Below are 27,775 nucleotides of genomic sequence, written 5' to 3'. Positions count from 1 at the left end.
ATGAGCACCGCCGCCTTCCACATCTCCAGCCTCCTGGAGAAGATGACGTCCAGCGACAAGGACTTCAGGTGCGCCCCGCCGCGCCCCCCGCGCCGCCAGCCCCGGCCCCCCGCGCCCCCCCACCCCCGCCCCGCCCCGCCCGGTGTCCCCGCCGCGCCCCGCTCCGCGGCCCGCCCGCTGCGGGCGCCGATCCCGCCGATCGCACCTGCGAACCAGCCCCGCCTCTGGACCCCCCGGAGCCCGCTCCGGCCCCCACCCTGCGCCTCGGCTCGCGCCCAGCGCCCACCCCCGCCCGCTGCGCCCGGACCCCGCGGCTCCGCCCCCCTCGCGGCCTCCCCGACCACCCCCCGCGCCTCCCGGAGCACCGCCCCCAGCACCGCCCCTCGCGGGTCGGCCCGACACCCCCGCGGGAAGGGGTGAGCTCGGCGCCCCGCCGGCCGGCGCAGGTTGGGGTGGGGGAGGCCGGGGTGCCTGCCCTGCTCCCCCTCCCTCCGCATCACCGAGCCGCCCACGCAGGAACAACAGAGTAGAGGGGGCCGACGGGCCGCTCCCCTCGTCTTCATGGGGAAACTGAGGCCCACGGAGGGGGAAGCCTGCCCCAGGCCGCACAGCCAGCCCGGGCCCGGGGAGATGGAAGGAGCCGTGGGGTCTGGCCGCGGCCCCTCGGGGTTCTGCGCTGACACTCGGCGCAGAGAAAGTGAGACTGGGAGGCGGGAAGACCTCAGCCCAGAGCCCAGGGTGGTGGGAGGACCTCAGGGCCTCAGCCAGGCCCTCAACACCCTCGGGACTCCCATTCCAGCCACCTGCAGGGGAGCTGGTCGAGGTCCTGAGCCCGCGGTTTGAGCCCTGCTTTCTCCTAAAACCCTTTCCTCCACACCCCTCAAGAGCCTCCCCTTTGGGAGAGTTTTTGAGCCACAGTCCAGGGTTCGGATCCCACCTCTGACTTACTGGCTGTGTGACTGTGGATGAGCTGCTTAACCCCTCTGAGGCTCAGCTTCTGTGTCTGTGAAATGGGGATAATCACAGAACCCACTTGAGAGGGTGAAATGACTTAGTATCTATGAAATACTTCGATTAGTGGCTGGCAGTAGGTAAAGACTTCACATATAGACACTATTAGGGTTCGGTTCCTATTTGGGCCTTTACTTAGAAGTTGCTTGTCCCCTCTGCCGCCCCTCCTCCACCTGGCTAGCTCCTACTCAGCCGTCCCCTCCTTGGGATAGGTACTACCCGCAACCCCTCCCAGCCCAGGCTCCGTCGCATTACTTCTCAGCCCTGGGAGATCCTGGTTCCTGGACCACCAGGACTCTCTGCTTCCCATTTGAGTCCCAGAGTCTGTTCTGGGTACACCGTAGGTGCTCAGTACATGTTTTCGGGTGTCCCAGGCTCCGCTGGTGCCCTCTGATGTGATCTCATTTTGTCCATGGCAGCCAGGGTGGTAGTTATTCTTCTTCCTGTTCTCCAGCACAGTGGAGAGGTGAATGACTTGCCCAAGGTCATACAGTAGCCAGTGGCTGGGTAGGTGTGCCCCACCATCTCTTGGGCCTAAGGCCCAGTCTCCCTGCAACTAGAGCCTGAGAAACTCTTCCAGCCTGCTCTGCGAGGGCCCTGAGAACACTTAAAACCATCCCAAGCCTATGAGAGTAGAGTCTATTTTTAAAGTCAGAATGCCAGGGACTGAGTCCTGCTAACCAGTTGTCAAGGCACCCGTGTGGCCGGGAGTTTCAGCTCAGTCTCCTCTAGGGTTTCTCTGGAATGAAACTGTGAGACCGAGTGTGTCCTCTGGCTCTCAGGGGCAGGTGGTGATGGCAAATAGGGGTCCCAAGGAGCCTCTAAAAAGGTCATTCCAAGGTCCCCCTCTCTGGGAAGGAGGTTGAACCGGGTGGTGGAGCTGTAGGAATTGCAAAATCATTTCTTGAAAACACAATAGTATTGGTAGATGAACCCGAGGCCGGGGAGCTGATTCTCCTCCCAGCTCACTGGGTAGCTCCTGCAACCTCTGTGAGCCTCGTTTCTTCATCTGCCTCATGGTAACATCTGTTGGTCTTATTAAAACCTCCCAAGGATGTCATGAAGTGGGGCAAAGAAAATGCCCATTTTACAGATAGAAAAACTGAGGCCCAGCCAGGAATCTGTTGCTCAAGGTCACCCAGTGGGTAAAATGGTAAGACCATATATTTAGCCCATCTTCCGTGCTCAAACTCGATCTAACCCTTCCTTGTACAACCTTCACTGCCACCGCCACACATACATAATATGACTTTCGTTTTTTTTTTTAGATTTATTTATTTATTTATGCATACAAGAACTGGGGTAGGGCCTCCCCTGGTGGCGCAGTGGTTGAGCACTGGGTTGAGAAGCTGCCCGCAGCCTCTGCAGCGCCGGTTTGATCCCCGGCCGTCGGCGAGGGTCCCACATGGCGTGCAGACCTCTCCTGCCACCCGCTGCTCCCCTCAGCAGTGTACTTCATCAGTCTGCCTGCTTTGCTCCCTGCTCTGGCTCTAATGAATTCTCTCACCCTCCCGCGCTTCTGACTGTACCCAGTGCTTGTATAAATAAATAAATCTTTAAAAAAAAAAAAAAAAGAACTGGGGTATAGGCCAGAGGTGTGGAGGGGGGATGTGAGGATTCACCAGAGACAGTGGGGTGGGCCACAGAACAGGCAGACTGACTGAAATGCACTGCTGAGGGGAGCAGCAGGCGAGACAGGAGAGGTCTGCTGCGCCATGTGGGTTGCTCCCTGACTAGCCGGGGATCAAACTCGTGCTGCAGAGGCTGCGGATAGCTTCGTAGTGTTGTGCCACCAGGGAGGCCCTACATAATATGATTTTGTCTGAGAACCAAGTACTTGTAAGAGCTCTGAAATGTTGAGGTGTATTTCAGAATAGTTGGTTTTTGAGTTGGGGTTTCCACATAGGTGTTTGTCTTTGGGATTTGGCTGTGTCCCTCCCCTCTTGCTCATACCTTGCCCCCACATCCTCTTGGGACCTGTACTTTGATGACTCTGATATCTGAGAGCTGAGCTTGCCGTGCACCTTGGAGTTCACAAGCACTGATGACCACTCTTGCAGCACAGTGTGACAAGTGCTGTGATGGATGGGAATAGCATGCTTGAAGAACATCCTATCAGGGGAACCATTGTGCTTACACAGTATGGGTGGGGGAGAGGGCAGGGTGAGCATTTTAGCTGGGCCCTTGATGGATGAATAGAAGTTCAGCACATGGAGAAAAAAGTGGAGAGTAGGAGGTCCATCTTGGGCAAAAGAACAAATCCCTTGGATTGCCAGACTGAGTTGGGTGTCCATGGGCTGTGGCACAACACAGCTTAGAGACCCCACCTTTCTTAGAATGTCCCCTCAGCTGCAGACCTAGGGGTGCACATGTCTGCTTTGGCCTGGCTCAAATCCAAACATCTTGCTTCACCTTGGATGCTTCTCCTGCAGTGACAAGACCCAGAGGTGAGCACAGTGCCCCCTGCCAGCCCATCTTCACCTCCAGCCTAGCCTCCTCCCTTTCTCAGCAACTTGAGGCTAATCCCAGCTGTTACAAATAAACACTCTGACATGGACAACTGCCCTCTTAGTAACGGGTGCTGTGGGGTGTCATGGCATCGGGCAGCAGGTCTGAGCCTGCAAAGAAGAGACTGGAATCCTGACGGGGCTGATTTTGCCACTGGAAGCCTGGGGGGTAGGGCTCTAGGTTGGCTTGCTCAAGCCAGAAACTAAGACTGGGCGAGGAGGCAGGGTGGCTGGTGGGTCAGCAAAACCGGAAGCTTCCTTGAGGGCACCATGCCCAGGTCCCAGCTTCACCACATCTCTCCAGCTGCTGTCCTGCCTTCTCCCTGGTCCCTTCTCTCAGGTGCCTGCGGAAGCCGGTACAGGTGCAGTGGAAACTGAGGTGTGTGGGTCCCACCTAAAGAGGCAGCGTGACTTGGCTCCAGTTGTCACCAGGGAATGTCGCCCAGTTGTATCCAAATACTTTTGTTTTCAAAAAATCTGGAAGTCAGCATGTTCACATCAACTCTCCCAATTTTCAAATGATACATTATTCAAAATTTCGGAAAATAATTGCAAGGGGGCGCAGTTTAAGACACTGCCTGCCCCTCTTAATTCTGGCAGGAAGGGTGCTCTGTGGCCCCTCACCCCACAGCGCCACTCTCCATGGCCTTCCAGCCCAGACTCCCTCTGCAGTTCCAAACACCTGGCACAGGGCATCAGGCTTTGGCATCAGGACGCAGCGATCTGCTCCCCTCTGGCTGTGTAGCCCTTGACTCAAATGGGTCAGGAGGCCTTGACGGCAGGTCAGACCTGGGCGTCAGTTTCTAAAATACGCCATTGGCCCATCTGCCTGGCCTAGGGCAGCAGTTACCACAATGCAGGCCCTGCCTCAGCGTCAGTCAGGAACTTGTTAGTAATGCGGATTGTTGGGCCCTGGCCCAGATATCCTGATTCTGAGACTCTGGGGTTGGGGCCCAGCAGTGGTTAAGGAGCCGCCTGCCATGAGGACCACTGCTCTAAGGTGGGGGCAGCAGGGCCGGGTCAGTTCTCTGAGCGGGTGGGCAGGGCTAACCGCTCTCCACCTGTCTGGTGGCAAGGCTTCTTGCTGACAGCTGCCTTAGCTGTGAGACCTTCTAACACCCCTGCTCCAGCGGTTGAGCTGTGAATGACATAATGCGTCATTATCGTAATGGTAGTGCCTCTGGCTGAGGGCTCACTCTACACTAAGCACGTCACATGCAACATTTCGTTTTACCCTCTGCACAGCCACACCAGGCCACTACTATTTTCATCCCCATTTTCAGACAGTTAAACTGAGGCTCAGAGAGGTAAAGTGACCGGTCCATGTTCACATTTGCATAAATGGCAGAGGCAGGAGCCAGTGACTCTGAAGCCCTCAGCCTGTGGCCATGATGTCCCGCCCGCCCCTCCTAGTCTGCCATGATGTGGCCAGTGGTGTCATACATGGTAGCCGGTGCTAGCCCGCCCATGTCCACAGCCCGGGTCATCTGCTTGCCCTTGACTCTTTGTGTCAAGGCTGCTGCTGGGGAACTCTCAGACTCTTCCCAAATCACGGAGGCCCAGGAGCTGCTCGGCCATCCTCTGTCCTCCCTGCCCAGGTTCATGGCCACCAGTGACCTGATGTCAGAGCTGCAGAAGGACTCCATCCAGCTGGACGAGGACAGCGAGCGCAAGGTGGTGACGATGTTGCTCAGCCTCCTGGAGGACAAGAATGGCGAGGTGCAGAACCTGGCTGTCAGGTGGTGAGTGTTGGCCTTGGAGGTAACAGGGGAGGCTGCCTGCCAGGTCCGGAGTGCCCCCGAGGGCCCTGCCCCTTTGGGGTACAGCTGCTGAGAGAATTACTTTGTAGTTTTGGGGGCCTTTTGGAGCTGGACAGTGCTTTGGTCTGGGTGCCCCAAGAAGTAGACCTGAGACAGGATGAAAGAGTAAGCATTGGGAACTGATCCCGGGACACGCCAGTAAGGGGCTGGGGAGTGGTGCAGGGAGGGAAGCCAGCCGCAGTGTCGTAAGTCATCAAGCAGGGTGCTGTGGGCCAGTGGCGCTTAACCCTACTGGGTCCTCTGGACAGGACAGGCCCCTCGGGTGTTTCCATCGAGGGCTATTAGTCCACCAGCATCTGTCAGTCGGTGGAGGGCTCCTTCTGGGGTCAGGTGCAGAGCATGCCTTCCCCTGCACCCAGCCGAGGAAGCCCTCCAGCACAGATGTGGATGCTGGCAGCTGGACGATCAGGCTGACATGCACTGAGCAGTGAGGGCTGAAGGGGCACAGGGGCCCCCAAAGCCTTTGCCATAGCCATTGTTAGCCTGTGGCCCTGAGACCTCGGCTGGTTACCTGCGGAGCTCACAAAGCAAGATAGGGCATGTTCGGGGCACCTGTGGGGGCGTGGTGGGGTGGGCAGGGGAATGAGGAGTGGCAGGGGTCAGAGGTCAATGGGGTGAGAGAATCCGGTCCCGCTGCTCCAACGGTGCCCTGTGAAATGGGCCACACACACCCTGGGCTGTGCCCGTGAGTTTCTACTTGATCCCAAGAGCTGAGGGAATTCAGTGAAGGGTTTTGTGCGGGAGCAGCCGTGGTTGGACTGGGGTTTCCAATGAGTGGAGCCTCTATCCATTCCCCCCACCCCCCACCCCCACCTTTATGCCTCATTGTCTGAAATACTGTCCTATCACAAAACGACATTCATACGTAGTATAACCTACCTGTGCGCCTAATTATAAAATGCTATGTACAGGGCCCTGAACTGTAACCGAGGAGAAAAGGAAACACAGTTTATAAATAAAGGGACATGGTGTTTTGTAAAATAGCCTCTTTCCTGTGTAAATGCTGGGGCGGATGGCAGTGGGCGATGATGAAACCTTGCACAGTGTGGCCTCACTGTGCACCACCACGGGGCAGCAAGTGGGACAGGTGTGGGTGTTGGGGGGCGCAGCTATCACAAGTGGCGTTGCTCCTCGTGATGAGATTGTCTGAAAGAGTGACCCTCTGCGGGTAAAGTTGCTCCAAAAACAAAGTACAGACGTCTTTCAATTTACCTGGTAGTTGTAATCTTTGAAACTTGAGACTATATTAAAATAGTACAAGGAGTAATTTGTGTTTACCTGTAAAGCGAAATGGGTTCTGGACAGGTGATTGTGGAAAGGCCCTGTGCTTGTAAGGGCGCCCAGCAGGCTGCTAGGCCCTCCTGTATTGTCTGTCTGTCTCCCCTACCCACTGCCCCCGCCATGGAAAGCCAGAAGTGCCATCTCAATAGTTATGTTCACCAAAGCAGGCCCCCAACCGTTTCCAAAACATCCCTGGGGGTAGTGTCACCCCTCCTGGGAACCAGCACTATGAAAAGTGGAATGGGAGGACTTCACCACTTTGATGGAGATGAAATCTGAGAGCCAGGCTTGCAAGCTGGCTGGCATTGCAGCCCCGGGGACTCAGGAGCGGAGGGCCGCGGCAGGCAGTGACACTGCAGCCCAGGAACCGGTGTCCTGGTGCCTATTCCTGTCTGAGAAACATACCTTTAGGTCAGACGTGCTCAACCTTGGTGGCACCTCCAGGGATTTAAAAAATAAATGGCCAGTGTCTAGGCCAGAGCAGAAACCAGCCAACTCCAATAAACCAATAGGCTCCCTGGGGCTGGTGCCCAGGTAACAATGTTCTTAGGGCCCTGGGCATGGCTGGTACAGCTAAGGCTGCCACCTGCATGTGGAGCACAGCCTCTCTTAAGCTTCCACGTGCAGTCCAGTCACCTGGACACTGTAGACAGTTTCTCAGTCGAGGGTAGGAGCCTTGTTCTGCATTTCAGACATGGTCCAGGCCATGCTGCGGATGCTGACCTGCCCATACTTTGAGAAGGAAGGTCTCTATCGCAGAGTGGTTCTCAAAGTGTGGTCCCTGGACCTCCATCATCAGCAGCTACTGGGAACTTACTAGAAATGCAAGTTCTTGAGCCCTACTAGGCCTCCTGAATCCAAAACTCTGGGGCAGGGCCTAGCAGTCTGTTTCCCCAAAACCTCCGGAGTCTGCCACATGCTCAAATTTAAGAGCCGCTGCTCTTAGGCACAGTTTGGCTTCCAGCTGAGGTTTGATGGTTTGGCCATCTACTGAGATGTAAACCCACGAGTTGTAGGTTTGTGGGGTGCCAGGAATGATGCGGACAAGCCAGAGGGGACCTCTCCTGGGGAACAGAGCCCTCTGTTGACCTGGGGCCTCTTCCTCAGCATATGTGGACCCGCAGGCCTGCAGGTAGGGAGGGGGCAGCCCGACTCAAGCTAAGCCTGAAGCTTTGGGGCCCTCTCACCAATTCCTCCTCAGCCTGGGTCCTCTGGTGGGCAAAGTGAAGGAGTACCAGGTGGAGACCATTGTGGATACCCTCTGTGCCAACATGCGATCAGACAAGGAGCAGCTCCGGGACATCGCTGGCATCGGCCTGAAAACGGTCCTCTCAGAGCTCCCCCCAGCAGCTACAGGTACCCCAACCCCAGGGACTAAGTATAGCCATTGCCCTGGTTCACCATCAAAGAAACTGAGGCTCTGGGAAGTGAAAAGACTTACCTAAGCTCAATCAGCTGGTAAGTGGCAGAGAATTCAGACCTCAGTCCACTTACCTTCATGCAGCTTTTTGCTGCAAGTAACTGAATCTAACTAATGGCAACATAAAAAGTTGGGGGTTGTTTATCTCACAAAATTCTGGAAAGGTCAGCCAGCCACTCCATTTTTGCAGCTCAATTAGGACAGGACTGAGGAGAAAGCACAGGTTTACCCAAAAGACCCTCAAATCTTCAACCTGTATCTCACTGACCAGAACTGGGCCACCCTGACACTCCTAACAGTCAGGGGGTCTGGAAGAGGACAAACTTGACTTTTCCTGCCTTCCCCGTTGGAAGCAGAGGGCTGAGGGGTTGGGTGGGGGGTGAGGCCACCTGCAGGCTGGCATCAGAGCTCCACTTCCCCTCAGTCTCCTTTAGTTTGGTCAGACTCTGGGGTGCACTTGAGCCCGTTTCCTTGGGTAGCAGGATTTGGGGTTGTGGGCTCAGGAACACAACCAGAGCAAAACTGGAAGTGGACCAGAGCTGGAGGCCAGCCGTGGACCTCACCGTGCCCACTTGTGCTCTGTGCAGGCTCCGGCTTGGCCACCAACGTGTGCCGGAAGATCACTGGCCAGCTCACCAGTGCCATTGCCCAGCAGGAGGATGTGGCAGTGCAGCTGGAGGCCCTGGACATCCTTTCTGACATGCTGAGCAGGTGCGGGAGGCCACCCTGGGGCAAAGAGGACCAGAGGAGGGGTGAGGGGACAAGTCCCCAGCGCCAGCATCTACTGCAGACTAGGCCTTGTGCCGCGGCTCCTCCATCATCCTGACAGTCCTGAGAGGGAGAATGTATTTGTCGTGATTTTATAGACTCTGAGATGTTTTTTGCCTGCCCAGGGTCACGCTGTCAGTAAGTGGCAGACTGGGGTTTGAACTCCGGTCTCTCTGGAGCTGAAGCCCCCTGTGTTGGTCCTCTCTCACTAATTTACCTCTTTTTCTATTTTGGGGCTATATGCAGGGCTTTCATTTTAAATTACACTCCCCAAGCCCCATTCCTTGGACAGTCCCCCCAGGCTGGGATCCTCTACTCCAGGGTTCAAGTCCTGGCTGTACATTTCTTGGCTGAGAGGCCTGGAAATAGTCCCAACCCCTCTGCTTGCTCCACCCAGTTCCCCAGTTGCGGGGCTCCTTTCCCGTGACCAGCACCATTGGGGTGTCCTGATTCGGGGGAGGAAGCCAGGAGAGGCTGGGGTGGGAGAGGCCCCGCGGACACCTGCTTTGGCTCCCCAGGCTGGGCGCTCCCCTAGGCGCTTTCCATGCCAGCCTCCTGCACTGCCTGCTGCCGCAGCTGAGCAGCCCGCGCCTGGCCGTGCGCAAGCGGGCGGTGGGGGCGCTCGGCCACCTGGCGGCCGCCTGCAGCACCGACCTCTTCGTGGAACTCGCTGACCACCTGCTGGACCGGCTGCCTGGCCCGCGCGCACCCGCCAGCCCTGCCGCCATCCGCACCCTGATTCAGTGTCTGGGCAGCGTCGGCCGCCAGGCAGGCCACCGCCTCGGTAAGGGGCCGCTGGGCGAGGGCGCGGGAGGGCCCGGGCTGAAGACCCTGCAGGGACGGGGCTGGAGAGGCAGGGGGCGGCCCTGGGCACCGCGTGCTCTCCAGCCCTACCTGCCCGGAAGGTCTCAGCGTTTACTGACTGTGCCACCCGTCCTGAACATGTTTGGCGCATAATTATTAGTCGCTCCATCAAGCTTAAAATATGTTCTGTCCTCCCACTTTGGCGATAATGATCTCTAAAGCAGGCTGGAGTATTTTTAAAATTTCATCGGGGCATAATGACACAAATATAATAATAATACAGATGCACCCCGAGAAGTTACCTTCGCAATCAAAGGTTTCCTTGGGCGCCTTTGTAGTTCTCCCTCTGCCTCACCCCGGGAACCAGTGATCTGCCGTCTGTCCGGGTAGAGGCGCTTAAAGAACTGAGGCCTGCAGTGAGGTTGGAACGTACTCTCAGTCACCCTGCAGTTCTGGACTAGAACAGGCATGTGGGTCATGTCACTCGTCAGCTAAATGCCCAGCCCACCTTGTTCTCTCATTGCTAGAGATCTTACAAGCATATATGTGGACCCCAGCCCCTAGACCCCACTCTGTCTAGTTTGCCCCCCAATTCCACCAGCAGCTGCCCCTTGACCACCCTTGAGAATGGACCCAGGAAAGAAGCTTGCATAGGACCACAAGGGCTCAGGGGTGATGGGCAGGAGAATAGGGGAGGTTGAGAAGGGCCAGGGCAGAACCCTCTAAAGCCTGGGGACCAGGTAGGGGCTTACCTGCCCTATATGGGTAGTACCTACCTGCCCTGTTTTCCATCCAGGGCTACAGCCCAGTGCAGGAAGTAAAGCTAGGGCGTGAGAGTAATGTTTCCACAGCAGATACTTACTGATGGCTCCTGTGTGCCAACACCCGGGCAGAGCTCTTTATCTGCATCATTTTATTACTCTTCACAAAATGTCGGCCTGACGGGCATTGTTATCCTGGCAGTGGAGATGAGTAGACTGAGGTCAGAATTGTCATGAGGTGCTCGAGGTCACGTAGCTCCTAGGTGGCCACGTCAGGACTAGAGCCCAGGTCTGAGGGGCTCTGAAGCCCGTGGGTTGAATGTGCAGGGGTCAGGGCCACGGAGCGGGGACAGGCTGAGTGCTGTGGGCTGGGGGCCTGGGAGAGGCTCTGGCCTGGCCTCCGTGACCCACCTGGCCCTGCAGGGGCCCACCTGGACCGCCTCGTGCCCCTGGTGGAGGAGTTCTGCCACCTGGATGACGATGAGCTCCGCGATTCCTGCCTGCAGGCCTTGGAGGCCTTCCTGAGGAAGTAGGTGCAGCGGGGTGCCAGCCGGGACTCCGGCCTTCTCTGGGAAGCTGGTGGGGTGGGCTTGGTGGTGGGCGGGATCCTGACCTCAAAGCACTGAGATCTCAGGACTCACCCCTACGCCCTGCCCCCTACCCTGTCCTGCTTGGGTCCAGCACAGCCTCCCCCACCCCACCCACAGGTGCCCAAAGGAGATGGGCCCTCACGTCCCCAAGGTGACCAGCCTTTGCCTCCAGTACCTGAAGCACGACCCTAACTACAACGACGACAGCGATGGGGATGAGGAGCAGATGGAGGCAGAGGAGAGTGAATTCAGTGAGCAAGGTGGGTGGCCAACTTGTCACCGGGGCCAGAGGACAGTCCTGAGACCCTCCATCCCAGCCAAAGGGGGGCCTACATTTAGTGCCCCCACCCCATCCCAGCTCTTCCTCAGGCTCAGCCCTGCCCTCCGAAATCAGGACTCCCCAGTTCCCTACCCTTTCTGCACAGGTCACAGTAGCCATAGTCATAAGCACTGTCATTTGTTGAGCATTTATTGGTGTCTTAAGTATTTTTTTTTCACATTCCTGATAATACCCTTGGCAATTCCCTTGGAAAACCAAGTGTTTTTTTAATTAATATTTCAGGACTCAGAAAAGAGTTTGCCTGAAATAACACAACTAGGGTATGGCAGGGCTGAGACTCCACGCCACTGGGCTGCCCTCACTGCCCTCTTAGGCGCCCGGTGACACTGCTTTAACCCACAGAGTGGCACCGAATGGCAGAAGGATAGGTTCTGCCAGGGCAGAGCGGTACCTGCATGGGGCGAGGTCCTGCAGGTCAGGACTAGAGCCCTGTGTGCCGTTCCTATTAGAGAGAAGTCTGTGGGCCCTAGAGGCAGGACGTGGATGGATGCCAGGGTCTTGGGGCCTGATGGGGTCCTCAGACAAGATGGGCAGTAGAAGGCAAGATTGACCAGGCATGTTAGGGCCCGAAAGGCTAAGATAGGGAGATTGTGCATTTTCTTGTCAGTGTCAGAGTTTAGAGCAATGTGGCCGAGGCAACAGACAACGTGGAGGGGACACCTGCCATGCTGGCCGGTAGACAGGATATGTCCACAGGACCATCCATGTGGCCCACAGCAGCTTGTCTATGCCTGCCTGAAAGTCTGATTCATCATTCGCATGTGGGCCTGGACTAGCAATGTCCCTAGTTAGGACTGTCCCCCTCCAAGCCTCACGCATGTCTCCCCAGGTGACTGGGCAGGTGTTGGGGGCCTGGGTCTCAGCTCTGCTGCTTCCTAGCTGTGCGCCCTTAGGAGAGTCTCATCCTCGCTGAGTCTCACTGGTGTCACCTGTCATCTAGGGCTCTGGGCATCTTTATTCCTGAGGTGGGTGAAGACTTGATGAGCTCTCGGGGTTGCTTGGAGAATAGAAAGCCGCACAGACACAGCTTTGCCTTGTGATCAGTCCAGCCCGCTGCAATCAGGACACTCAAGAGGCCGGGACTCGGGGAGAGAAGAGGGCAAAGTAGCCCGATTGCTTCTCCCTTCTGGAATCCCAGTCAGTGATACACCCACAGCTGGCCTAAAACCAAAGTGGGTTTTGTGCCCAAATAGATTCCTTCAAGTCCTCACCGAAGACTGGGAAGTCACTTTGCCCCTGGTGTAGTGAAAGCAGCAAAGGGTCTGCGGGCAGAGGGAGACCTGTTTACTCCATGCTTCCCTGCTGGTGTGGCTCCAGTGAGCCACTTCTCTCTGAGGCCAGGTTTGCTCATCTCTGCAGGGGGCAAATTTCCTGTCTCACAAGGTCATGGTGAGGCTGAAATGAGGTTGTGGATTTGAAGTGCTTGGTGCCCTCCCTCGCACACAGTAGGTGTTTGTTACAGGCAAGTGACGCTCCAAACAGTGCCTACAATGATGGTGGAAAGGCGACGCACAGGCCAGCCCATGCCTGCCCCTGGCTCCTCTATCCTGGGAGACGACCTGGGTGGCCAGGGGTCTCCCCATCTATCTGCTGCAGCACAGAGGGACCCAAGGGTGTCTTCTTCCTGCCCCAGAGAGCGAGGACGAGTACAGTGATGACGATGATATGAGCTGGAAGGTGCGCCGGGCAGCGGCCAAGTGCGTGGCGGCCTTGGTCAGCTCACGGCCTGACCTGCTGCCCGACTTCCACCGCACCCTGGCACCCGCGCTCATCCGGCGCTTCAAGGAACGGGAGGAGAACGTCAAGGCTGATGTCTTTGGGGCTTACATCGTGCTGCTGCGACAAACACGGCCCCCCAAGGGATGGCTGGAGGCCGTGGAGGAGCCCACCCAGATGGGCAGCAACCTGCACATGCTGCGCGGACAGGTGGGCCTGGCCGTCACCTGTTTCACCCCTCCCCCCACTCACGAGTCACCCCCACCTGCTCGCAACCCATCCGTCCTCCCATCCTTCCACCTTACCACCTGCACGCCCAAAGCAGTAGGTATTGAGCACCTACTGTGTGCTGGGTCTTGTGTGCTAAGTGTTGGGGCACAGCAGGGACCACATGGTCTAAGGGCCAAGAGTCAGCAACACAAGTAGAGCTTCTGGGCATCAGGACTTTCCATTTCATTCTAAGAACACAGAACGCTCGAGAGGGGTCTAGGGGACCCCATTCTTGCTTGAAAACCCTCCTCTGACTGCTGTGGGGAGGGGGTATTCGGGTCTTGAAAGTGGAGGCTGGAGACCACTGGAGGCCATTCACAGGGTCCAGCTGAAAGGGATGGCGGAGAAAAGTGGTCACACGCCACAGGTAAATGTTACCAAGTTCGAGGGCCTTCTTGCTTGGCGTGCAACAGCCCATTTACCAGACAAGTTGGAGATTTGTGATGAAGAGAGTTTTAAGTAGGAGACAGAGGGCTAACTCCCAGAGCGCCAGCTCACTTTCCTAGGGGAGTTAGGATTTGTATAGGATTATCTGTATTTGGACAGGGGGCGGGGCGCTGGGTGGAATGTCTGGAATCTTGGCTGCACTGGTCTAAGTACTTTGATGACCAGATCATGACTCTGCTTGAATGGAATGTTCAGAACTTGGCAGCCAAGCACCCCCATTGGTGGGAATTTTATTATGTCAATAGTCGTTAATGAGCCTAAAGTCGTGTGGGGTCATCAAAGGCCATCTCTGGGCTTGTTGCTGTAGGGCTTAACCAATTTGATAACCTGATAACAACGAGGGTCTGCTTTGTCAGTCTCCTGTTTTTGGGTCTTGCTGATGAATGTGGAGGGTGAGGAGCAGCGAGGTGTGGTGTGGCTTGCTGTTCCCCAGGATGGAAAAGTGGAGCCCTCTGGTGTTCATCCTCTCCGCACTGGGGGGAGGTCTTCCCTGGGCATGCACCTGGACAAAGCCCCAGTAGTGGATGGAGTAGGTGCTTCCTTTAGTCAGTGCCCTCCCCCACTGCCCACAGGTGCCCCTGGTCATCAAGGCCCTGCAGCGGCAGCTTAGAGATCGGAGTGTCAGGTCCCGCCAGGGCTGCTTCAGCCTCCTCACCGAGCTGGCAGGCATCCTCCCGGGCAGCCTGGCAGAGCACATGCCCGTGCTGGTGGCAGGTAGGATGAATGAACTGGGTATCTACTCTCCTGGCCCTGAGTTGACTCCCCAGTCCTGGGACGGGGGGCCTTCATCAACCTACAGTGCCTCCCCAACTGCCAGCAGAAAGAACAAAGCCAGGATGCAGGCCCTGCTTTCTGGTTTCAGATAGGTTCCCCAGCCCTGTGTCCCTCAGCCCTGGTCCCTGCAAGCCCTAACTGCTAGGAATCTACTGCTTAAGAACTGGGTGCCTGGGTCCAGCTCAGAGGCCTACAGATTCACCCCATATCCAGGGGGTGCTTTGTTGGGGCAGTGTCTGTGGCCCCGTAATCTTTGCCTCCACCCATAGGCATCGTCTTCTCGCTGGTGGATCGCTCCAGCTCCTCCACCATCCGGATGGATGCCCTGGCCTTCCTACTGAGGCTGCTGGGCACAGAGCCAGCCGAGGCCTTCCACCCACACCTGCCCACCATCCTGCCGCCTGTGATGGCCTGTGTGGCCGACCCTTTCTATAAGATCGCTGCAGAGGCCCTGCTGGTGCTACAGGTGCTGGTGCGGACCCTGTGGCCCCTGGACAGACCTCGGACGCTGGACCCTGAGCCATATGTTGGAGAGATGTCTGTGGCCACGCTGGCAAGGCTCCGTGCCACTGACCTGGACCAGGAGGTGAAGGAGCGGGCCATCTCCTGCATGGGCCACCTCATGGGCCACTTGGGTGACCGGCTTGGGGATGACCTGGGGCCAGCGCTGTCGCTCCTCTTGGACCGCCTGCGGAACGAGATCACCCGGCTGCCAGCTGTGAAGGCACTGACACTGGTGGCTGAGTCCTCGCTGCGGCTTGACCTGCAACCCATCCTGGCTGACGCACTGCCCATCCTGGCCTCATTCCTGCGCAAGAACCAACGGGCGCTACGGCTAGGGACTCTGGCTGCCCTGGACGCCCTGGCCCGGAGCCAGGGAGCCAGCCTCCCGCCCGGTGCCTTGCAGGCCGTGCTGGCTGAGCTACCCCCACTGGTCAGCGAGAGTGACATGCATGTAGCCCAGCTGGCCGTGGACTTCCTGGCCACCGTGGCCCAGGTACAGCCCGCCTCCTTGGCCGAGGTCAGCAGCCCGGTGCTCTCGGAGCTGTTGTGCTTGCTGCGTTCACCCCTGCTGCCACCTGGTGTGCTGGCAGCGGCTGAAGGCTTCCTGCAGGCCCTGGTGGGGTCCCACCCGCCGTGCGTGAACTACACCCAGCTCATCAGCCTGCTCACGGCACCCGTGTATGACCAGACTGCAGACGGCACACCCGGCCTGCACAAGCAGGTGTTCCACTCCCTGGCCCGGTGCGTGGCAGCCCTCGCAGCCGCCTGTCCCAAGGAGGCGGCTGGCACAGCAAACCGCCTGGTCTCTGATGCCAGGTCTCCCGACTCCAGCACGGGGGTCAAGGTCCTGGCGTTCTTGTCGCTGGCTGAGGTGGGCCAGGTGGCTGGGCCCGGCCCTCAGCAGGAACTCAAGACCGTGCTCCTGGATGCCCTGGGGTCGCCCAGTGAGGATGTGAGGGCAGCCGCCTCCTATGCTCTGGGCCGTGTGGGCGCTGGCAACCTACCAGACTTCCTGCCCTTCCTGCTGGGGCAGATTGAGGCCGAGCCTCGACGGCAGTACCTGCTTCTGCAGTCGCTCCGGGAGGCCCTGGCGACCGCCCAGCCCGACAGCCTGAAGCCCTATGTCGAGGATGTGTGGGCCCTGCTGTTCCAGCGCTGCGAGGGTGCCGAGGAGGGCACCCGGGGGGTGGTGGCCGAGTGCATCGGGAAGCTGGTCCTCCTCAACCCTCCTTCCCTTCTGCCCCGATTCCGGAAGCAGCTTGCTGCAGGTATGGGCGCAGGCGGCTGCGATGGGCGGTGGGGAGCTTGCCCCGGCCTTCTGGTTGGCCCACACAAAAGGAGCCGGTTCAAGTGCTCGGGTCTGAGAGTCACGGTGCTTATAAGGTAAAGGCAGAGGGACCCTTGAAAGCTGTTTACTGAGACCCCAAGGCTGCCTCCTGTGGGACCTTGCAGGGTGGAAGAGGCAGAATGCTCCTTAGTTTGGTGTTCCTCCAACAAATCAGCTCTCCATCATGTCGCTTTCTCCATCCTCCACCTGGACGCAGCCTCAGGCACCAGGCAGAGGTTAAGAAAAGCAGTTCTTGGAGGGGCCAGAACTGCAGCTGCAGAGACGCAGGCTGGGGGCTCACAGAGGCTGGACAGAATGTGAATGTAGATGAGGGTTGGCTGGAGGCCTTGTTTGTGGGGAGCACAGGGTAAGAACCAGGGGACAGAGGCAGGCAGGTCAGGTGGGGCCAGGCTTTTGGGCAGGTGAGCTCCCTGAGAATGAAAGGCCTCTGGGCCTAGAGCTGGTCAGCTGGTGCCCTGATAGGTGAGTGGGTGTGTTTGTGGACATGATGCAGGTGAGGTGCTCGGCATGTGTGTGTGTTACCTTATTAATACCAGGGAAGGAAACAACTGCTGTTGTTAGTGACACTGTGAAGCTTTCCCGGGTCGTAGGGTTTGTGAGCAGCAGCTCTGGCCCTCTAGGCATGGACAGGAAGGACATGCTGAGACATTGTGTATTCTGCTCCCAAGGCTCCTTCCCGGGCTCTCCCGTGTCCGGGGGTGATAAGCAGCCCTGCCTCGTCACAGCTCGGATTTGTCTTCCCCTGATGTACACTGTTGAGCCACCGGCCTAACACTTTTCCCTTTCACCAGTGTCCCCTGGGATGCATGACACCAAATGAGTGGCCTGCTCCTAGCAAATTCTTGGGGCTCCCCCATGTACCTCTTCCTGCATGCCCCTTGTTCTAGCCTCCATTTCACTTCCCTGTCTGTGTTGTTCCCTGTTTTTCTTATTTTAAATTGGCTTAATCCTGATGATTAGGCATAGTCTCATCAGCCTCCCTGGGGCTGCTCAGTAGACAGTTAGGATAGAAAGAGAAAGAGGAAAAAATGACAACATATCTTGCTCCCTGCTTGGAGAACAGGGCCCCATGGAGGAGCACCCGCCAGGGTTCAGGCCAGCTGTTGAATATCTGCTTTATGACCTTGGGACATGAACTTAACCTTTCTGGGTCTTTCTATCTATAAAATAAGTTTTAAAATTTTCGTATTAGAAATTATGACTTTTTGTTATTCTTATTCATTACTAACTAATTAACAGGACTGTCCTGAGAACTAATTGAAATAATGTGTCTGAAAAATAGAATGGGTCCCAAGTTCTTTCTTTGGGTTGGCCACCCCCTTGGTTCAGAGTTCTCTGCACGCTGCAGCGTGGTCACCTGAGAACGGGCAGTGTTACTGTCAGCTACAGGAGGGAGAATTTAGGGAAGAGTCTCAGATGCCAAGAGAAACCAGAGACAGAAACCAGATGGAGCGAGGGTACAGTTGTTCTGTCTGCCACGGAGGCAGAGCAGCACGTTGGCACCTTTGAAGCTGAGGGCGCCCAGGACTGGCTGTGCCCTTCAGCAGGCCGCCCTTGCGCCCTGTAGGCCAGCCGCATACCCGGAGCACCGTCATCACAGCAGTCAAGTTCCTCATCTCCGACCAGCCTCACCCCGTCGACCCCCTCCTGAAGAGCTTCATTGGTGAGCACCCCTCTGCCCCAGCCTGGGTCAGCCCCCTCACCCAGCCCAGTTTTTCTTACACATTAGCAGAGGGGAGCTGGAGACCCACAAGGCCACCAGCCCCATGCTGAGCAGCAGGAGCTGGTTCAAATCTCTGTGCCGCCACTGAATTGCTGTGAGCACTGCACGCTCCAAACCTCAGTTTCTTCGTCTGCACATTGGGTGCAAGACCCTTACCTACATCTTCTGAGGTTGCTTTGGAGACCCCATGGGTTTACTGAGGGGGACATGTTCCGTCAACACACAGGATCTTAGAAGCAAGAAAGCCCAGACAACAGGCATTGGCTCCAGTGGCCCTGAGCTGGGGGAGACAGCACTGAGGCCAGGAGAGTAGCTCCCCAGCTTGGCCCCCATCTGCAGGGCCTTGAGGCCCGAGAAGCCCAAGCAGCTTTCATGGCACCTCATCTGTAATGATACCAAGTTCTCCTGGGTAGTGCTGCTGGTCTGTGTCAGGCCCTGTGCTGTGTACTCTGTGCACACGGCCACGTTCTCAATCCTAAAAACAGTCCTGCAGATAGGAGTACAGGTAATGCAGCTCCTGCCATTCCCCCATTTTACAGATAGGACATCGAGCCTGGCCAAGCTCTCTATATAGGAAGGGGACAGCCTGGATTTGAACCCGGGCCATATTCAGGGCTGTGTTCTTATGTGACTTAAAGGTTTGTACAAAGCACAGAGTAGGTGTGCTGAGAACACTGCCCGCTACCCCCGCCCCCCGCCCCCTACCCGAGGGTGGCAGTGGTGTGGGCTGGTCTGGGCTGCCCCCCACATCTCTCGTCTTGTCTCCGGCAGGAGAGTTCATGGACAGCCTGCAGGACCCAGACCTGAGCGTGCGCAGGGCCGCCCTGGCGCTCTTGAACTCGGCGGTGCACAACAAGCCCTCCCTGGTCCGGGACCTGCTGGGCGACATCCTGCCCCTCCTCTACCAGGAGACCAAGATCCGCAGAGACCTCATCCGAGAGGTGAGGCCCTGGCGGGCTAGGGCTCCTGCAATGCCCCTCGCTGCCCCACTGACCTCTGGTCTGCTCTGAGCCTTGGCCTCTCTTCACAGAAAAATGAGGAGAATAATTGTGTCCCCATCGCAGGGCTAATGAGAAGATCCCGTGAGTTAAATCCTACAAGTGTTCCTGCTGCTGCTGGCACAGCCGGGCCGCAGGAAATGCTGAGTCACTCAACGCTTGTCCTTCATGGGGCCCTAGCTCTGTGTCCCAGGCCCGGACTCAGAGCAGGGCCAGACATAGTTTCTGCCCCAAAGGACATCATGGGCCAGAGACACCCACTCTGCTGATTATTGAGAACCCCCTGAGTGGCGAAGGGGCAGCTATTAAAGGCACCTGCACAGCGAAGTCACCCTAAGATGTAATAAATAGGTCTGAGCCACCTGGTAGCCCTGAGGAAGAAGTGAATCAGCAGAGAAGTTAGGAAAGTTTCCCAAAAGAGAGGGAACATTTGAGCTAGGCTTTGGCGGGTGAGGAGTTTATCGGTAAGAGCAGCACCTTGTGGTTAAAAGCTTCCTAGAGACCTGGGTTTATAATCCAGCTCAGCCACTCCCTAGCTGTGTATCCTTCGGCAAGTTAATTAACCTCTCCGAGCCTTAGTTTCCTCATATGTTAAAAGGGGTCAGTAGTACCCCCATCTTCCTAGAGGTGTTGTTGAGTGCCCAGCACATCACAATGGCTCAACAGATCACAAGTGTCATTATTATTTTCACTATTATTGTGGGGGGCCCGGGAGAGGCATGGCAGGCTGAGCAAAGGCGTGGAGATATGAGGCATGATTTCGGGCCGAGACACAATGTTGAACAGCAGAGATATGGGGGACAACAGGAAGTAGGGGAGGCGTTCTTACAACCTGGGCTCATCTCCCCAACCTGTGGTCATCCTTGCCCCCACAGGTGGAGATGGGGCCCTTTAAGCACACAGTGGATGATGGGCTGGACGTGCGGAAGGCGGCCTTCGAGTGCATGTACTCGCTTCTCGAGAGCTGCCTGGCCCAGCTGGACATCTGCGAGTTCCTGAACCACGTGGAGGACGGTCTGAAGGACCACTATGACATCCGGGTAGGGCCAGCTCTGCCGCTCCCACACCACCTGGCCCCCATTTGTTTGTCCCTTGAGCACCCCATGAAAATAGCTGCAATATTGTTCCATTGAAAGGAATCCACGCCTCAAACCCCTATGGTGAGAGTGTCCAGCAAGTTCTTTGGAGGACAGGTTGGCAGTAACTAGAAAAAAATTGAAGTTTTCTGACATACCCTTTGAGCAGCGATGCCTCCTGGATGAAGCCTCTGGACTGACTCTGACATGTGCTCAGAGTTTTAGGTTCCAAATTGTTCTTCACAGTGTTCTGAGAATTGGAAAAAACTGACAACCACTTCAATGTCCACCTGTTGGGATGTGGGCTCAGTAAACTGGGTATCTCCAGTGGAGGTGGCCCAGGTCCACTGTTGGGTGGTAAAAACTAGGTGCAGCGCCCTGGACCATCTTCTTCATACTAGTGGGAGTGAGGCTGAGGCTGGCAGGGAACAGGGAGGAGACAGGTTTCACTGTCAGCCTGCTTGTAGCTTTAAAAATATACACAGTGAGCATGAATTACTTTTGTAATGTAACAGCAAATGCAGTAGTAGTAATGACCCCGGAATTCCACTCCATCATGAATCTCAGTCCATTTCTGGGGATGATATGCAAAGCCATTGGTCATTTTCCTTAGGGGTCCAGTATTGGATGAGGCCTGACACTCAGGGTGGAGACCCATTCGTGGAGTCTATCTGGCAGAAACAGGATCCTGCCATCTGTGGCACTTCGCCTCCTGCTCTGTGACATGTGCCGACCCATGTTGCTCTCTCCTTGAGCCGACCTCCTTGTCCTGGGTCATGGCTACAGGAATTCCCATTTCCACACAGCTCACTGTGTGAGTTGGGTGGTTTGCATGTTTTCACTCTTAGAAACAACACCCACTGGCCCAGTGCAGTGCGTGGTCCTTCTGAGGCATTTGGTGCTTGTTGTCAGTGACCCCAAAGACCGGGCCTCTCCCATCATCATCGGAGCCTCAGAGCTCCAGGGACCCCACCCTCCTGTGCCGCTAGTCTTAAGTCTTCCTTGCCTTTATCATCTGCTTGTTTTTTAAAAGATTTATTTATTATTTATGCATACAAGAGTTGGGGTGTAGGTCAGAGGTGCAGGGGGGCAGTGAGAGGATTCACCAGAGACAGAGTAGGGAGCAGAACAGGCGGATCTACTAAAATCCACTGCTGAAGGGAGCAGTGGGACAGACAGGAGAGGTCTGCTGCGCCATGTGAGTCAGCTCCCCGGCTGGGGATCGAACTCAGGTCGCAGTGGCTGCGGATAGCTTCATAGTGCTGAGATTTAACCCCTTGCGCCACCAGGGAGGCCTTGTCATCACTGTTTTAAACTATGGCTACCTGCCGACCCCCCAGAAGGAGAAAAGAAATGACTGATGCTTTTTTTGTCCCAGTTCCAAGGTTTTGGTGGGGTCTGGGTTTTTCCTAAGTGTCCTCTGTGGAATACCTATCCCTTGAGAACTAGTGGAAAATTCTGGGACACCAATGCTGGGACTTCGGAGTCCCAGTGCGAGGGGTATGCCTCGGTTCTCTCCTTTGGGCCTGGCTGGTATCCGAGAAGCATCTGGGAAGCTATTTTGTCACCCTCAAAATACAGTTTGAGGAGTGCTGGCTGAGCCAAACTGGGAGCTTCCAGCCGTGGAATGCTGGCAGCATTAAAACCGAGCTGGATCCCTGCGTGCTGACGTGGAGTGTTAAAAGCGGGTTGTTCAAGGGGATTTCTGCTCGGACGAACGGGTCTTCGTCCTTCTTGCCTGCTCTCCCGGGTTCCTGTCTAGGGCTGGACCCCTGTGTCCACGCTGCCTTTGGTTCTGAGGAGGGTGGGGGTGACACCTGTCTGGCACCTACAGTTGTCAAGTCTGCACATTGACCCTTGGAGAGTGAGCTGAAGGGAGAAACCGGCCGATTCAGGGCCAGGTGGGGAGGGGAGGAGCTTTTTGGGACGTAGTTCAGACATGGGTCATGCTCTCTGCGGCTGGCGCCCCGTCCTTGTCCTCTGCTGTGGGCCTGGCAGATCAGGGCAGGATGGATTGGGGTGGGACGGGTGGGAAGGGCAGATGGATGGGTCGCCAGCCTCTGTGACGTATATATCATTTGGGGGGCCTGACCAGTTCCAAGAGGTCACCGATATTCTCCTGGAGCTGTGTTTAGTTGACTCACACATTTTCTGTTTATTTTTTTTTAAACCAGTTGCCAACATTTAAAAGTTGAGAAATTTTACGTGAAAAGTGAGGTTTCTTTTGAAAATAGCCCATCAACCCTGGGCCCCATTCTCACCTCACCAGCTGGCTGGAGCTGAGTAGCTCCCCTCTGGAAGAGTGGGTTCCTTGCTCCCTCAGGTGCCATCTGGCCCTCCCCACTTGACAGTACCTGGGCCTCTGAGCTGGAGACCCTCCCTGTCCCTGTTGCCTCTCCTGATCCTCCCCAGGATAGCCCATGTTTTACAGACAAAGACAACAAGTCCTGGCGGGGGTGGTGGGGTGGGGGTGGGGGGCGGGGGTTTACTCAGGCAGAGCTGTGGTGGGATTTAAAGTGAGTTTGGACTTGAGCTCCCGGTTCAGGTCCAGAGCCCCTGCCCTCCCCCTGGGCTTCCTCCTCTTCGGTTCTGGCCATTTCACTGAGAACTTCATCTGCCCCTTCCTGGCAGATGCTGACCTTCATCATGCTAGCACGACTGGCTACGCTGTGTCCGGTGCCCGTCCTGCAGAGGGTGGACCGGCTCATCGAGCCGCTCAGGGCCACCTGCACCGCCAAGGTAAGTCCCCCCAGCCCTGGGCCACCTGCACCGCTAAGGTAAGTCCCCCCAGCCCTGGGCCACCTGCACCGCTAAGGTAAGTCCCCCCAGCCCTGGGCTGCCTGCAGTGCAGATGGTGTACGAGATGCTTCGATCGTTCTGAGTCTTACCATTGTGTACACAGGGAAAAGCGTCTCAGAGAGGTTAAGTTATCCACTGACGCTATGCGGTTCGTTCATTCATTCAATATTTCCTAGATAGTGGGACTCACATACCGTACCATGGATACCGCAAGGAACAGGGTGGGTTCCCTGTTGTCAAGATAAGGAAGCCCAGTGAGGCTTAGACAGACACAACTGCTGGAGGGCAGAGTTGCTGCTGGCCAGGCGTGCCTCAGGCATCCAGGGTGGGAGCTGGGGCCAGAGGCCTGGTAGGAGGCTGTGTGAGGGACCTGAAGCCTGGCACACCCCAGGGACACCCAGTCAAATGAATGAGCTAAGTCAGGTCTCAGAAGGGTAGGAACTAACCAAAAAGAGGGCAGCGTGTTTGGATTGGAGCTTAAAGAAAAGAGGTATCAGCGAGCAGTAATTTTTCAAGTAGCAAACCTTTTCCGAAGACTAAAATCTTTCATGGCTGTAATAGATATAATTGGTCACTTTTTTTTAAATAATAAATTTTATTTTTATATTCCCCATACAATTGCAACCCCCCCATTCTGACCCCAATCCCTCCCCTCCCGCCCCCCATCCCCCAAAAAGTGTCTCTGGTTCATAGTTTTTTGTTGATTCTGATTTTCACTTTCTTATAGTTATTCATTTTCCTGGTCCCTTATTTAAGTTTTCTAGATTCCTGCTATGAGTGAGACCATCCGGTATTTTTCTTTTTCTTTTTGTCTTATTTCGCTGAGCATGATCCCTTCCAGCGCCATCCATGTTGCTGCAAATGGCATGTGTTTATCTTTTTTGAATGCTGAGTAATATTCCATGGTGTATATGGACCACATCTTCTTGATCCAGTCATCTATTTTTGGGCATTTGGGCTGTTTCCAAAGCTTAGCTATTGTAAACAGTGCTGCTATAAACATAGGGGTGCAGGTGCTCTTTGGAATTGATGTTTCTGTGTCCTTTGGGTAAATACCTAGGAGTGGAATTGCTGGATCCTATGGAAGCTCTATGTTTAGTAGGTCCAGAAATCTCCACACAGCTTTCCACAGTGGTTGGACCAGTTTGCACTCCCACCAACAGTGCAGGAGAGTTCCTTTTTCTCCACACCCTCGCCAACATTTGTTGTTGCTAGTTTTTTTAATATGTGCCATTCTCACTGGTGTAAGATGATATCTCATGGTAGTTTTGATTTGCATTTCCCTGATGACAAGTGATGTTGAACATTTTTTCATATGCCTGTTGGCCATTTGCATTTCCTCTTCAGAGAAGTTTCTTTTTAGCTCTTCTGCCCATTTTTTGACTGGATTATTTTCTTTGTTGTTGTTGAGTCTCATCAGCTCTTTGCAGATTTTTGTGATCAGTCCTTTATCATTAGTGTTGTGTGCAAAAATGTTCTCCCAGTTGGTGGGGTTTCTCTTTGTTTTTGTTATTGTCTCTTTTGCTGTGCAGAAGCTCTTTAATTTGATGTAGTCCCAGCTGTTTATCTTTGCCTTCACTATCACTGCTTTGGGTGATGTGTTTGTAAAGATGTCTTTGATGTGCAAATCCCGTAGTGTTTCGCCTATATTTCCTTCTATGTATTTTATGGTTTCAGGTCTTATGTCTAGTTCTTTAATCCATTTTGAGTTGATTTTTGTGTATGGTGTGAGGTAGTGGTCAAGCTTCATTCTTTTGCATGTAGCGACCCAGTTTTCCCAGCACCATTTATTGAACAAACTTTCTTTGCTCCATTGCATAGTCTTTGCTCCTTTGTCGAAGATTAGTTGACCATAAATCTGTGGGTTTATTTCTGGATCCAGAAATACTTGGTCACTTTTTAATAGAAATCTGCCTTGTAAGTCAGAGAAAACGGATTCTGCGGGGCCACTGAACTGACAGCCTCAATCGTCGTCACTTGCAGTTTCGTTCGAGCCAAATGGCATCAAGAAAAACTGCAGTTCACAGGGATGGTCCTGAGCAGCGTGGTGAGGGCTTGACATGTCTACACCAGCAATCCTTTGTCCATATCTATGAAACCTGCAAAGTTCTGGAAACCCAAAACTTTTCAGTGACTCGGCAACAGAACTTGACTTGAACTGGCCTGAGGCTGTTTCCCTCTTACTGTGCTGCTCATAATCTTGCATTTTCCACACAAGTATCGGGGCAATAATATCGTATATGATAGGCTGTTGCAGCAGAGAAATGTCATTTGTACAATAACACCTCTGTGAACCCTAAAACCTTTTTAATTCCAAAAGTGTACCCAGCCCCAAGGTCTTCAGAGAAGGGGTTAATGGACCTGTTACTGAATCCTCACAGCAGCCCTCCAGAGAGGTGGCCTTACAGACTCAAAGGTAGGGGTGTTCAAATGACCCTCCATCTGCTGGAAATGAAAACACATCTCTGCTCCCATCTAGGCAGAACATCAAGTACAGAAAGTTCTTACAGAAGGGGCAGCCTGAGTCACAGCTCTTACCACTAGGGGATAGAATTGGGGGGAGACCAGCTAGTAGACTGACAAGCAATCCATTCAGTTCCGTCCTATTTATTAAGAAGGTGGGCAGTTTGGGGCCTCCCTGGTGGTGCAAGTGGTTAAGTTCTCAGCACTATGAGGCTATCGGCAGCCACTGCAACGAGTTCAATCCCCAGCCAGGGAACTACCCACATGGCACAGCAGACCTCTCCTGTCTTGCCCACTGCTCCCCTCAGCAGTGTATTTCAGTCAGTTTGCCTGTTCTGCTCCCCACTGTCTCTGGTGAATCCTCTCACCTCCTGCACCTCTGACCTACACCCCAGCTCTTATATGCATAAATTAAAAAAAAAAAAATGGTGGGCAGTTTGGATGTGACAACCACAGCCAGTCGGAGGCTGGAAAGCAGGAAAGATTACAGGGGCTCAAAGGAAGCCAAAGACCAGTGAGGAGGCTGTGGGGCCAGGCCAGGCTCAATAAAGGGGCCCTCTGTCTGTCGCTTTAGGTGAAAGCTGGTTCCGTGAAGCAGGAGTTTGAGAAGCAGGACGAACTGAAGCGCTCGGCGATGAGGGCAGTGGCCGCCCTGCTGACCATCCCAGAAGTAGGGAAGAGTCCCATCATGGCCGACTTCTCTTCCCAAATCCGATCCAACCCGGAGTTGACAGCTCTCTTTGACAGCATCCAGAAGGATTCTACTTCGGCCACCGGCACAGACTCAATGGAGCTCAGCTAATGTTCCCCCAGCCTCCAGGTGGGCCCTTTCTCAGGACAAAAGGACCCACCTAAGCCCAAGGCCCCACCCTCCCACCACCATAGGCCTCTACTTTGCTTCCCATTCATCTCCCCGGGGCCTTTTTGCTCCTGGTCAGGGCTTACAGTGCCTTCTCCAGGGACCCCAACTCACAGGCCGCAGCAAGAGCTTTGAGGCTGTCCAGAGTAGGGCCCTTTAACTCAGGACAGACAACAAACAGGGTAGGGTGGTAGGGACAGTCGGTGTGAACTCACCTGGTTGGTCTGAGTCCTTCCATCTGGAGGACTGTGCATTTAGAAACCGCTGCACTCGCAGCTACAAAGGTCGGAGGCAGCAGGTCCCAGACTCACCCCACCCTCCACCCGACCTGCACTGATAAGCCGAAAACCTGTGCTCTGACTAAGCATCTTAAAAACTCGGATATTCCTGGGTTATTCACTTTAGAATTCAAAATGCTTTATTTCTAATGGACAGCCACTCATCAGAAGTGCATGGAGACGTCTGCAGGGGGAGGTTGTGGGGGGGCAGGCAATTGGACCTAATGTTTTTTCTATGTCAAAATACTCGTGGCAACCCGGGGAAATGAGCGCACAAGCCACCTTTCATGTCACCACCTGGGCATGACCAGTTGAGTGTCCTGGGGGAGGATCTGCGCATGTTATTTCTAGTCTTTAGTACTGAGGACACAGAAATAGTGACAGGCCAAAGAATTTCATGCTCTCCAAGGTTAAAAGAAGACAAACTATTTTCTCACACAATTCCTCTTGTTCAATAGACCGTTAATATACTTTCCAAGTCAACTGAAAAGTTGTAAAATAAAGGCCAACAGTTTACTCAACAAATGTCTCAAGAGTTGCCAACCTGTAACAGACACCTCCTGGAACTAAGGGACTTAAATTCCGTCACAGCTGGGGCGCCAGGAAAACCTTAACTGTGGCATTCCCAGTGGGTTGACCAGGTTGGGGAAAGCTGCGCCCTGTAAGCATCTTACACTCCGGGTACCACCTTGCCTTGTGTCGCTGAGGCTGTTTCTTGGCAAAGCAACATCCTAACCTTGCAATGCAAACACCTAACCCCTAGCTGTTGTTGCCTAGGGAGGAGTTAGGGCTACAGGTGAAAGGGAGCTTAATCAGGTTCAGTTCTCTACCAAGAGGCCCTGACTATCAGCACTGGAGGATCCCACGCCTTAAAAAACTGCTGAATGTGCTGGAAGCAGCAAACTGGGGATCGTGTAAGGGGGATGGAAAGCTGCCTCCAAACAGCCCAGGCTGGGCACATAGGAGGGCCTGTGCATCACCGCCTTGTACAGCTTGTATAGGCTGCTGCGGTGGCACCAAAATAAGGGGCTAGGAAATTAACCTGAATCCTTTTTTGCATCTGCTGAATCTTCACAAGAACCACATACAGGGCAGCTGTCCCCCAACTCTGCAGATGGAGCTGCTTAGAGCGCTAAGGTCTTTCAATTAAGGGTGTCAGAACCTTGGCCCAAAAGTCAAGTCTCTCCCCCTCTTCTCCAGCTCCAACTGGAGCTGACG

General features: G+C 55.1%; 1 protein-coding gene across 1 annotated transcript; it reads left to right on the top strand.

Moving 5' to 3' along the window:
* CAND2 (cullin associated and neddylation dissociated 2 (putative)) lies at positions 1–26,346 on the top strand (the record flags this gene model as incomplete). The annotated part of the gene is made up of 15 exons (XM_084248114.1): positions 1–68; positions 5,117–5,260; positions 7,821–7,975; positions 8,627–8,750; positions 9,326–9,591; positions 10,796–10,901; positions 11,080–11,222; positions 12,936–13,228; positions 14,308–14,449; positions 14,779–16,281; positions 17,929–18,024; positions 18,856–19,025; positions 19,958–20,122; positions 22,790–22,897; positions 25,995–26,346. The coding sequence occupies 15 exons, from the start codon at positions 1–3 to the stop codon at positions 26,220–26,222; spliced, it is 3,711 nt and encodes a 1,236-aa protein (XP_084104240.1). The 3' UTR covers positions 26,223–26,346.
* Between the last annotated feature and the right edge of the window lie 1,429 nt (positions 26,347–27,775).

Source organism: Talpa europaea (assembly GCF_964194135.1).
Source record: "Talpa europaea genome assembly, chromosome: 11".
In the NCBI taxonomy this organism is placed as follows: Eukaryota; Metazoa; Chordata; class Mammalia; order Eulipotyphla; family Talpidae; genus Talpa; species Talpa europaea.
The sequence above is the reverse complement of the archived record's forward strand: the minus strand, read 5'-3'. Positions and strand labels throughout refer to the sequence as shown.